We start from the raw sequence: 13,326 nt of genomic DNA on the forward strand, positions 1-13,326 counted from the left end.
CTGTGGATGTATGGACAGTGCTCATGCAAAGAAAGACTAAGGTTGATTTTAGACAGTCAATAAGTGCCCTTGTCTATTGAGCTATGCAGCTACAAATGCTTCACAGGACAGTATTCTCTTTAAAAAAAAAAAAAAAAAGAGCTCCAAAAACTGCTTTTAGAAAGGAATGTGTCAACACATATCTGTGCTCCCGTTTGCAGTACATTCTGCTGTGACCATATTGGTGCAGTTATCAAACCACTTCTTGTCTCCACACATGTAAATAAAGCAGCTGGCACAACAGACTACAGAGGATTAGTTTAATTAAATGAAAATTTGAAAAGACCCCAAAGAAGGCTTATTGTACCCATTTTACCTCCAATCTTTTCAATTCAACCACTCACCAGATCTCAAACAGAGCAGTTCCTGGTGCAATGAGGGGGAAGTCCTTCTAGGCTTCTTAGCCGTGTCATGTGACACGCCAGAGCTGAAGCTAAGCCTGGGTGAGCTTCTCTCAGGTCTCACAGGGTGCAGTATTTAGTCTGGTACACAACAATTTTTTTTTTCATTCAACTCAGCGGGCTGAATGGAAAAAAACAAAAAAAACTGACAAATTGCTGTACTAACACATGCAATGTTAGTACAGCAATCTCCCCTGCTGTGCTATTGTGTCCTTATAGAGACTGTACCCCCCCCCCCTCCCCCAGGACACATTGATCAGTGCCCGCAGCTATTGGCTGTGAGCGCTGACTGGGTGCTGATTTTTCACCATGCCCGTTCCACAGAAGCTAGTCGGGGAGACTGGCTTCTGTTAAACAGGGAGCTGTACACACGGGCTGAAAATCTGGTTCCTGCTGAACTGACAGTTTTCGGCCCGTGTGTACCCAGCATTTGTGTGGACACATGTATACTGGTAATATCTGGCTGTACTCAGGGTGGATTTCATCTTCTAGGTAAGCCACTGTGGTAAATTACTATACAGCCTAGAAAACGTTAAATCTATAGTTTGTTACACAGATTGGAAAATAGTCTTACAGCCAACATATGGTCACAAACGAAAACATAACATAGGAGACTGCATTTTTTTTTTTTTTATTGAGTACAAAGACTGGAAGGGTCAACTTGTACACTTCAGTGCCATAAAAAAAAATGAAATAAATACAATTTGAAGGTTAAATCAAATTAGTTTCAATAGGTGCTATTGTTTTACAGTTTTACGTGACATGAAATTATGGAAACCAATGGCTCTGCAAATCAACCCGAACTTCTGCAGGATGCCTGAAATAAGCTTAATATCCCATTGTCAAAGTTGGAAAAAGATGCTAAATCTAGCCTTTCAGAGAGGACATTCCTGCTCTCATAATCTCATCCACCAAAAGGATATTGCTTGCGATTACAGTGCTGAAAAAGAACAAGAATTATCCTAGATTAGTAAAGACAGGCTTTTATGGTCATTTGAGTGTTCTATAGACTCTTTGTCCATATTTACTAAGGTTTAGGCCCCGTTCACACTGGGGTGATCCGACTTCCCCAGGCGACCTCACAGGTTGCGGCGCGTTGCTCGCACCACGACCTCGGAGCGGCCGGCACGGACTTCATAACATTGAAGTCTACGCAGGTCGCTCCGGGTCGCCCCAAAGAAGCTCCGGACCCTTTTTCTAAGTCGGAGCAACTTGTGTCGCTCCTATTAGAACGGGTCCATAGCTTCTGTATGGGAGGCGACCTGTCAGGTGCCCCAGTGTGAACAGGGGCTTACAGCCATTTCAAAACATTATTTTGGGTCAAAAACCCGATATTGCAAAAAAAAAAAAAACAAAAACACAAAAATAAAAAAAAACAAACAAACAATGAGCTGTAAAGCCTGGTTAACTAACACCTATGCATTTTCTGGTGCTTTTTGCAGAAGCGCACTACAGTCCATTTAAAATGGTTTGCTATGGAACACGTTCACATCTATTTTTTTAGCCACTGTATTTTTGGAAAATGTCGGACTTTGTAGATGCAAAATGGTGCATTTTGGGTTCAACAGGCTTCAATGGAGATGCTGCAGACAAACGTAGTGCGTTTTTGACACGTTTTGCATTTTTTTTATCTGCCCAAATAAAAAAAAAAATAAAAATAAAAAAAGGAATAAAAATGCAACACGCATCAAAAAACAAGTGAAAATGTGTGAGCAAAACGCACCGCAGAAACGGATCAAAAGCAAACCACATAGGTGTGAACCAGGTCTTACCAAAGGTTATGCATTTGTTTGCTCTACATTACAGCATTATGTAAAAAGCAAGAACACATTCACTTCTTTAAATTGGCTACAAAAAAAATAAAGAATTTAGGAACATCAGAATTACCAGGAATGAAGAAGCTGTTTCTTAACATTGTAATTGTCCCAAATTCCTGCCTCTGAAGAAACCATTGGTTCACCTTAAAAAGAGGAAAAAAATTAAACTTTTGTGCAGAGGGAAATTGGTTAGAACTTCTAATATTTAATTGAAGTCTTACCAAAAAAGAAAAAAGAGGAAAGTTGTTTTAGCCATCGCTACACTTTAAAATTCAGAGCACATTAGCACATAGCCTGACAGAAAGCATAATAGGAAGCACATTTACACCCAGAGAGTAAATGATGAAAACCTGCAATGTTTATTTGTAAAACAAAGATTTATTTTAGAGATAATACCATTATGCTCCGGTGATGCCAGTAAATGCATCACAGCACCCTTGGTAATACACGGTTAGCCACTTAAGGACCGGAAGGTTTTATCCCCTTAATGACCAGGCCATTTTTTGCAATTTGGCACTGCGTGAATTTAACTGGTAGTTGCAGTCATGCAATGCTATACCCAAACATAATTTATGTCCTTTTTTTCCCCACAAATAGAGCTTTCTTTTGGTGGAATTTGATCACCTCTGCAGTTTTTATTTTTTGCGATATAAAATGAAAAAAGACCAAATAGTTTGAGAAAAAAAAAATTTTTTTTCTACGTTTTCTTATAAAAAATATCCAATAAACTCAATTTTTGTCATACATTTAGGCCAAAATGTATTAACCGCTTGCCGACCGCCGCACGACTATTTACTGTGGCGGTCAGCCCCTCACAGGCAAAGCGACGTAGTACTACGTCGCTAGCCTGTGAGGCTCTAGGGACCTAGCGTGTCCGCCGGGCACTCGCGATCGTCCGTTACACCGGAAGAAAGGCAGGCGGCTAATGTAAACAAAGCCGCCTGTCATTCTTCCCTGTGTAAGAATGGAGATCACACGGTTCTATGTAGGACCGTTGATCTCTGTTCTTACACTAGTAGCCACAGCCAATCACAGTTAGAAACACGCCCCTAGGGACACACTTAACCCCTCCCTCTCCAATAAAGTTAACTCCTTCACTGCCATTTTTTTTACAGTAACAGTGCATATGTATAGCACTGATTACTGCAGTAACGTAAATGTCAGTCAAGGGTCCGATCTGTCCGCCGCAATGTCGCAGTCCCGAAAAAAATAAATCGCAGATCGCCGCCATTACTCGTAAAAAAAAAAAAAATTACAAATCTTTCCCTTAGTAAACGCAATAACTTTTGCGCAAACCAATCAACATACGCTTTTTGCGATTTTTTTTTTTACCAAACATAGGTAGAACAAATTGGCCTAAAATGTTAAAAAATTTAGATTTTTAAATTTTTTTTGGGGAATTTCATATAAAAAAAAAAAATGTGAAAAATATTGCTATTTTTGCAAAATTGACGCTCTTTGTTTATAGCGCATGATCAAAAAAAAAAAAAAAAAAAAAAAAAAAAAAAAAAAAAAGCACAGGTGATCAAATACCACCAAAAGAAAGCTCTGTTTGTGGTGAAAAAAAGGACACCAAATTCGTTTAGGTACAGTGTCGCACAACCGCGCAATTGTCCGTTAAAGTCACGCAGTGCCGAATCGCAAAATAGGCCCTGGTCAGGAAGGGGGTAAAATCTTCCGGGGCTTAAGTGGTTAAGCTAAATCGGATAAAAAAAAAATAAAAAAATCTTAAGCAGCGTATAGATATTTGTGGTTTGCACAAAAAAGTTATAGCGCCCACAAACTATGGTGTACATACTGAAATTTACGCAGCTTTTACTTTCTGACAGCCCATTTCATTTCTTGAAGTGCTATAAAATACTATAATAGCAGGGCAGCAACCCCCCCCCCCCCCCCCCAATTACCCCTTTTTGGAAAGTAGACACCCCAAGGAATTTCCTGAGAGGCATGTTGAGCCCATTGAATATTTAATTTTTTCTGATTACAGAGGTTTGACAAAAAAAATAATAAGTATATATATATATATCCTTGCTTTCGCCTTTCCGCGCAAACACGGGGGGAAAGAGGTGCTTGAATTTCATATTTTAATATTTATTTAGCTTTTTATTTTATTTTGACACTTTCCTTTTCATTTTTTTTTTTTAAATAATTTTTAGTGTTATCACAGGGAATGTAAAAATCCCCTATGATCACAATAAGTTGTTATTGACTCTAGATCTCTACTCTGCACTTAAAAGCATCTGACCACACCAAGATTGGCCACATTGCCCCCCCCCCCCCCCTTTTCTCCACCGCATTCATGTGCAATTACATACATGATGTGCTCCACATATATGGTTTGGATTTCGTTAAATGTATAGCACACAGATTTGATAAACATTTATAAGCTAACTCCTTCTGATATATCACCTGGTGCAGGCGTTCTCTTTCTCTGTTTATGCTTATCTTTATTTCAAGATGTATGAAGTTCGGCTGCAGTTTGTGTATAAATTGTTTTTTTGTAATCTCATACCAAAACATGATGTGAATTGTAATACTGTCTACAATCTTGATATGCTGATGTTTTTATAACTCCAGTGGATGTTTTTTCTTTGGGTGATATGTTTTTTTTTATATGTCCCACTGTGTGACTAGCTGTGCTTTGTCGGCTGCCGATATTTGCATATTTTGTCACCTTTTGGTGGGTATGCGGGGGTCGTAGGAGAGAAATGATCGATTCTTCTGACAACTCTCTGTGCCTATCTGCGGGCTCTATCTCCCATACCGCGGCATTGCTTCCATCTATGGGCTAGTTTCTGCCATGCTGGTGGTTACCGGTTGCCTTGACAACCGGCTCTGGGAGTGGCGGCCTGCGTACAATGCGGCAGCACGTACGAGTTTACCCGCGCATGCGCTGTTCGAGTCCCGGACTCCGATACATCAGTGCGGGGCGCCGTCCCTGTCTACTGACATCGGAGTTGTCTGCCTATATATCACAGGCTCTCCCAGCAGCAATTTGCAGACGGTGGATGCTGGACACTGGACACATAGGTACTACCCTTTTGCGGCTGATGCTTTTTCCTTTCATCTCTGTTCATTGATAGTTGCATATATGTATTTTCTTACTATTACCTTCACGCATATTGCAGTGCTGGTTGTATATTTTTTTTATCATTTATTAACGTCCATGATGGAACCCTTACTCATAGATTCATCTAGGTATTCCATGCACTGCCAGACTGTAACAGAAATGTATACCCCTAAGGAAGCGGAATATCACGTGAAACATGTCGGGTAGCGGGTAATCATTCCGAGGAAGTTTTCCTAGATATACCAGGGCGACGCCTGGTCATCTGGGACCTCCGTACGGTCTGCTACAATAATCAATGTTATAGCCTTGCTGACTTATATTGTTTATCCGGACTGTCCTATGTCCTTAATCTTTAATGTACGTTGTTGTGTTTTTTTTATATTTGACTTTGTAATAAAATGTATGATTTTATAGAAAAAATAGGATGGTAGATCTTTGTATATGGGCTATTACTGGTCACAGACGGTACCTTTAAAATCTCGCCCCATATTTTTTTTCCAAATCCCTTTATGTCATTATTGGGATGCGGTACCTTTAATTTACCTTCTTCTGAGCTAATCCACAACAAGTTTATGCCTAAATCTGCAGGCATCTTCCTGGTATGACCACTCAAAGTCCAGCGACGTACCAGTACACTGCTGGTTCTTGTTGGGCATATATTGTAAGGTTCTCTTTTTATCATGCAGCCTGTGGGCTGAAGAAAAAAAAAAAAAAGAACCTAACAGATTCCTCCATTCACATCGATGTGGATGAAGAAATCTCTGCCAGAAAGTGTGTAGTATGCCCACCATTAGACCTCCCAGCATCCACCCACTTCTAATGATGGGCATACATGCAATGTTTTTTTTTTTCGTTCAACCCATGGGCTGAATAAAAAAAAAATAAATAAAAATATAGCAGATTGCCCCATTCGCATTGATCGATGTGGATGAAGAAATCTCTACCAAGAAAAGTCTTTAAAAAAATATATGGCGAGCATAGAGATCCACCCTCTTTTTCTACCCCATCCCCTATGCTTTGCCATATATGACCCCCCCTTTTTTTTTCTTTTCAACTGCGGTGGTGAAATCACCTCCTGTAATGCTACAATTATTGATATGGTGTATATATATATATATATATATATATATATATATATATATATATATATATATATACACATATACATATACATACACCATATATACGTATATGGGAGAGCAAACGCTCTTGCTGTCAGGATAAACAAGTCAGTGCTGCAGCTGATTGGGCGTACCTGCAAAGCAAACAATGGTTAACAATAAAAACACAGTAACAAAAAAACATAATTAAATATTATACAATACAGTAAAACCGTAGAATGGTGGTATCTGCAAAGCAAACTCTGGTTAATGAAAAACAGTAACTATTAAACATTACAGTATATTAAAGTACAGTAGACTAGTAGTCTAAAGTACAGTAAAACAGTAAGAACAGAAAACGAAATAAAATGACAACTATTTTTGGCCTTTTCTTTTAGCATTTCTTTTTATTGTAATTGTAAAAAAAACTTTAAACATTCCAGGCTAGGGTCTTCAAAATGTGATAGCCAGCTAACATCTTTCAAGACCCTGTGTGAAAGTGTGCCACTGACTATGCCGTGCTGTACTCTATACGAATACTCCACTAGTGTGTGGTAGCAACGAAAAACAGTCCCCAATGCAGAGGCCAGGACAGGAGGGACAAAAAAAAAAAAAAAGCAGGTATCACGCCTATATCTGCATTTTCTACATATACGACATCTTTGGGGTGCTCTTTGGGTAGAGGTAGCAGGGAGGAGGACATCCGAAAAATGCCTCTCATGCAACCGGCTCACTGCATCTGGATTGTGAATTTGGGCCACAGCACCTTCTGGATACAGAAGAGCTGTGATGATCTCTCCCTACAATTTTAGCAGGGATCCACTTCTTCCTGACACTTTGTATAGCACATAAGTGTTCAGCAGGGCAAATCTGAATAAGTATACAGAAACTTTCTTGTACCAGCGTCTGGCCTTATGGGCAATTAGGTTACGACGCCATCATCTGGTCATTGAAGTCCACCCCTCCCATGTTAAGGTTGTATTTGTGGACACAGAGGGGCTTCTCAACACCAGTCGCCATTGTAATTTGGACAGTCGTGTCTGCGTGAATAGAGGACAGAACGAAAACATTCCGTGTGTCCCTCCACTTCACTGCAAGCAATTTATTACACTTCAAGCAGGTTCTCTCCCCCAGTCTAAGTTGGGAATCTACAAGCTGTTGGGGGAAGCCCTGGCGATTAGGTCGCACGGTGCCGCATGCACCAATTCCAGAATCAAAAAGTTGACTAAAAAGTGGCACGCTTGTGTAATAATTGTCCACGTATAAATGGTACTCCTTTTCGAATAAGGGTGATACCAAGTCCACAACAATCTTGCCGATGCTCCCTATGTAGTCTGGTCAGTCGTGGGGCTCCATATTGCTATCTTTTCCCTTGTAAATCCAGGAAACTACATGTATAGTCTGTTGCTCTGTCACATAGCTTATACATCTTCACCCCATATCTGGCACGCTTGCTGGGGAGAAACTGTTTGAAAGCAAGGCGGCCAGAAAATTGAATCAGGGACTCCTCAACGCAGATCGCTTGTTGGGGCGTATGCAAGGCTGCAAACTTTATGAAAGGCCGAATTTTATGAAGCCGGTCATATACAGGGTCACCCTGAGGATGACCGAGTTCAATGTCACTGAAATTACATATGATGAAATGGCATATGATGAATTGATCGACGTATAATTTGCTTTGGTCCACAATAGATCTGTACAGATCTTCTGTAAAAAAAACAGCTCCTAAAAACCAAGGGGCATAAAATCGGCTGTTTCCACTAGAATTCCGGGTTGGCCAGTGAATGGGGCCAAGCGCGCACTACAGAAGTGGTGGGCTCCCAATAAGGATTTGTAAGCGCATCAGGAAGGACACCTTGGGCTCTACAGGCCTGTCTTCAAACTCTTGGTGGCTGCAGGACACTACTTGTGCTAGCCACCGCACCAGCTTAGACTGCACTTATGGGACTCACCACGTTATCAAGTGTTACTGAAGTGCTGGTTTGACTGCGACCAGGATGTACTAGGCCGCTGGTGCTTGCCAGTTCACCAGAAGGTTAAGCGGCACTAGTACTGACACTCTGCTGCATACGAGAACCATGTGATTGTTGCACCTCAGCAACAGAAGAATGGGGTCGGGTACGCCTGACCTTAGCAGGGACCACTACTCTGTCGTCAGAGCCATTTGTCAGGATGCTGCCACTTTCTACAAGTTCAAATACAGAGCCCGATTCTGACAGTGAGGCTTCCCCATCGCTCACATCTGTCATGCTCAGCATCGTGTAGGCCTTTTCACTAGTGTATCCGTTAGGACATTTTTGGTCAATACATTTATAGGTACCTAGTGTTACTCACGAGTAAAAAGCACCTGGTTGTCAAGGACTGTTTGAACCACTACCAGAAAAGTTAACTGCTAGTGCTGTGGTTTAGTGTGCTGTGTATTGGAAGTGAAAGTAATCTGCTGATACTGCACTTCTTGGGGGCTGAGTGGAGGGGCTAAACGCAGGTGCTGGCAGGTGTCAGGACGGATCCGGCTAACGCTGCGTTTTGGGAACACTATACTATTGGGGACACTAGTATAGTTCTGATCAGATCAAAGATATTGATATGTTCAGACACTATACTATTAATGGAGGGGTTTAGTGTGTGTGTGTGAGAATGGCAAAGGGTTAAAATTACTAAAATGGGTCGGGCAATCGGACGCTGTCCTGGATTGATGCTAAAGTTACCTGTGACACTAATACAGTGATGAGAAAAAAAGATCTGTACACTATAATAGTGACACCGACAGGGCAGTGAAGGGGTTAACTGGGGGTAATCAGGGGGTTAAATCTTTATTAGGAGATATATGGCAGGTACAATAAACCTATCTGGGACTGCCCCTAACTGCTGCTGACACTAATTGGCGTCACAAGTGACACTAGTACAGTGCTCACTAAATTATCTGTATATAGCAACACTGACAGGGAGTGAAAGGGTTAATGGGGGCGGGGCACATAGGGACGACAGGCACATAGGGACGACGGGCACGCGCCCCCTACTGCCGCGTGCGATGACATACAGGTACAGCAACTGGTTAATGGTGCATCAGTACAATGATGATATGAACGGACGTTAAAAACAAACATTACCTGTGTTCAAGTCTACACCAACGAGTTGGCCTGTTTCAGCATATTCTGTCTGAAGTTTTACTAATGTCTCCTGCTGGTCAAATCCTGAATTCTGAGCAAGAACCTTTACAGAAAAGGTCATAAAAAGCTTGTCATTAGTAACAAAAGAGATTAAACCGCATAAAAAAAATCCAAAAATTACAGCTTTTATAAATATGTAAAGGTTAGATTGTCATAGTACTTAAGATAGCCACATTTACTTTTGCTGATACAATCTTTAAAGGAACTTCACTCATGCTACTAGCATTAGTAAATGAATAGTAAAGTATATGTTTGTTTTAAACTTTTTTTTTTTACATTTCTTCAGTTCCTTCCTGTTTTTTTTGCCTAGGCAAATGATGTCATAAATCCCAGGAGGAGAGGAGAGAAGGGTTTTTCCCAGCTAAGCACACACTCTCCTACATGCTTGAGCCAGGGCCAGATGGATTCCAGGAAGTAAATTATTTGCCCTCGTTTATGATGGCCATGGCCAGAAATGCTAGGGAGTGTTTTTTTTTTTAAAGTGATTTTTCAACAAAACAAAAGCATAAAGACATGGATGGATGGGGGAATTTGCTTTGACTATTAAAAATAAATGTGTTTTTGGTGCTCAGATGCAGTGAAGATTCACTTTAATGTGCTAAAAAAGTGAAATGGAGCTATTGTGGCTGAAACATGATAGTTACTTCTCATTCAATAAAGATTCCAAATTAGTAATAATACATTTTCCATCAAATGGCTTTAACTTTTGCAGAGTTGCATCTTCCAGGAACCTAGCTGATTTGGGCACGAGCAGCACTACATACCAACTTTCACAAATGAGTGTTTGACTACTGAGATTTGTTGCTTACAAGTTAAAATCAGTATTTTTTTACTAGAAAAATACTTAGAACCACCAAACATTTTTATAGCAGAGACCCCAGAGACTAAAACGGCCGTTGCAATATTTTATGTCACACTGTATTTGTGCAGTGGTCTTTTAACCACTTTAGGACCGGAAGGATTTGCCCCCTTCCTGACCAGGCCCTATTTTGCGATTCAGCACTGCGTTACTTTAACGGACAATTGTGCGATCGTGCGACTCTGTACCCAAATAAAATTGATGTCCTTTTTCTCCCCACAAATAGAGCTTGCTTTTGGTGGTATTTGATCACCTGTGCGATTTTTGTTTTTTGCGCTATAAAAAAAAAAAAAGCACAATTCTGAAAAAAATAAAATTAAAAAAACTGAATTTTTGTAAAATCTTACCGTAAAATTCCTTTCTCTGAGTCCTCAGACAGTCGCCGCCCCCTCCAAGTCCTCACCAATGGGTATTGACCTTTGCTCCGTAGGAGTAGCTAGGCAACAAGAATTGTTAATACAAAAGCTTTTAGCATAGACACACCCCTAGGGGCTGTCCCCTCAGTCAATACCTCCCTGCACCAGCATTCCCAACTCCGTTTTGGTAGCATAGCAGTAAGAGTACATAAAAACCCCCAAAAGAGGGGCGGGGGGCGGCGACTGTCGGAGGACTCAGAAAGGAATTTTATGGTAAGATTTTACAAAAATTCCGTTTTCTCTTACGTCCTCCGACAGTCGCCGCCCCCTCCAAGTCCTAACCAATGGGACGTCCCAAAGCAGTGTAGACATGAGGGGTGGGAGACGCAACCGTAGAAACAGGCAACGCAGTACCCACATCAGAGAAAGGAACCTTACCACAGTAAGAGAACCAACTGGGCAACATGAAAAACGTGCTCAACAGGAGCAACAACCCAGGAAAACAAGTAACCCAGGGGTAAAACACCCCAATAACCAAGGGCCCACAAAAAACAAGGGTCCCTAAGAAACTGCCGCACTGAGAACTTTACGGCCAAAGGAGGCATCAGCCGATGCCTGAACATCCACCTTATAGAATTTTGAGAAGGTGTGAACGGACGACCAAGTCGCCGCCTTACACACCTGGGCCACAGAAGCCTGATGACGGTAAGCCCAAGACGTACTCAAAGATCTGGTAGAGTGCACCTTCACAGGGAAAGGAGGAACCTTCCCCTTCAAGGCATAGGCTTGCTCAATGATCGGTTTGATCCATTTGGCGATGGTCGCAGCCGACGCCGCCATGCCCTTCCGAGGTCCCTCAGGAAGGACAAAGAGGGAATCCAACTTGCGAAAGGATTTAGTGGACTACAGGTAAACCCTGATCGCCCGGACAACATCCAAGGAATGTAAGGTAACCTCCTTCGGATGCTTAGGCTTCGCGCAGAGCGAAGGCAAGACAATGTCTTCATTAAGGTGAAAATCCGAGATCCTTTTCGGAAGAAAGGATGGGTTAGGTCGCAGGACCACCTTATCCTTGTGAATCACCAGGTAGGGAGAGCTGCAGGACAAAGCCGCCAGCTCCGACACCCTGCGAGCCAAAGTGATCGCCACCAAAAAGGCAACCTTGGACAGCAGAGACAACGAGATCTCCCTGATCTTTTCAAAAGGAGCCTGTTGTAACACGGACAGAACCAAGTTCAAGTCCCACAGAGGCAAAGGTTCCCTCCTAGGAGGGGCCAAATGTCGCACCCCCTGAACAAAGGTGCTAACCAATGAATTAGATGCCACAGGGCGTTGAAAGAGAACGGCCAGCGCAGAAATCTGACCCTTAATCGTGGCCAACGCCAAACGCTGGTCCACTCCAGTTTGGAGGAAAGCCAACACTCTTGACACCGAGTATGAGCGAGGGGAATACCCCCTGGACTCACACCAGGCAAAATACGCTTTCCAATTACGGTAGTAAATTTTTCCCGAAGAGGCTTTCCTAGCCTTAATCAAAGTGGGAATGACCTCAGGGGAGAGACCCCTATCCTTCAGGACCTGGCTTTCAACAGCCAGGCCGTTAAAGCCAGCGACTAAAGCAGGATGGAATATCGGTCCTTGAGACAGAAGGTCTTCTTGAAGCGGCAGACGCCACGGAGCGTCGACTGCCAGATTTACGAGGTCTGCGTACCAAGACCGGCGAGGCCAGTCCGGTGCCATCAGAATCACTGTGTGCGGTTCCGAGGCCAACCTGCGAAGGAGCCTGGACAGCAGCTGAATCGGTGGAAAGGCATACATCAGACGATACTGATGCCAGGGCGCCACTAACGCGTCTGAGGCGTCTGCCCGAGGATCGCGCGTCCTTGCCACGAACCTTTCCACCTTGTTGTTCAGACGAGACGCGAACAGGTCCACATCTGGGGAACCCCACTTGTCGCACAACATCTGGAAGACATCCGGGTGAAGGGACCATTCTCCCTGGTCCAGGGTCTGGCGACTCAGATAGTCCGCCTGCCAGTTCTCCACCCCCGGAATGTGGACTGCCGTTATCGCCGGGACGTGCGTCTCGGCCCAAGACAGAATATCGGCTACTTCCCGAGCCGCTCGGGCACTCCTGGTGCCCCCTTGATGTTGACGTAGGCCACCGCGGTGGCATTGTCCGTCTGAACCCGAACTGGACGGCCCCGAATCCAGTCCGTCCAGCGCAGAAGGCAAAGCTTTATCGCCCTCAATTCCAGAATGTTGATCGGAAGGGAGGACTCCTCCGACCAAGTTCCCTGGGTGGACAAAACGCCCAGAACACCACCCCAGCCCGACAGGCTGGCATCCGTGGTGATCACTGTCCACAATAACGGACGAAAAGACTTGCCCCCCCGACACCGCCGGGGACTGGAGCCACCACAGAAGATCCCTTCTGGTGCAATGGCTCAACGAAATCCGCAGATCCAGGGATTGCGTCTTCCCGTCCCACTCGGCAAGAATCTCTGCTTGGAG

General features: G+C 43.1%; 1 protein-coding gene across 1 annotated transcript in view; it reads right to left on the reverse strand.

Moving 5' to 3' along the window:
• Positions 1 to 1,056: 1,056 nt before the first annotated feature.
• CCT6A (chaperonin containing TCP1 subunit 6A) overlaps positions 1,057 to 13,326 on the reverse strand; it is a 71,173-nt gene continuing 58,903 nt past the window's right edge. Inside the window, exons 12-14 of the mRNA XM_082245481.1 lie at positions 9,538 to 9,640; positions 2,328 to 2,400; positions 1,057 to 1,380 (exon numbers count right to left, since the gene is read on the reverse strand). Of these exons, the coding sequence (XP_082101607.1) occupies positions 1,308 to 1,380; positions 2,328 to 2,400; positions 9,538 to 9,640 (249 nt within the window). The 3' untranslated portion in view covers positions 1,057 to 1,307. The remainder of the gene's footprint in view (positions 1,381 to 2,327; positions 2,401 to 9,537; positions 9,641 to 13,326) is intronic.

Source organism: Pelophylax lessonae (assembly GCF_965119305.1).
Source record: "Pelophylax lessonae genome assembly, chromosome: 2".
Classification (NCBI taxonomy): domain Eukaryota; kingdom Metazoa; phylum Chordata; class Amphibia; order Anura; family Ranidae; genus Pelophylax; species Pelophylax lessonae.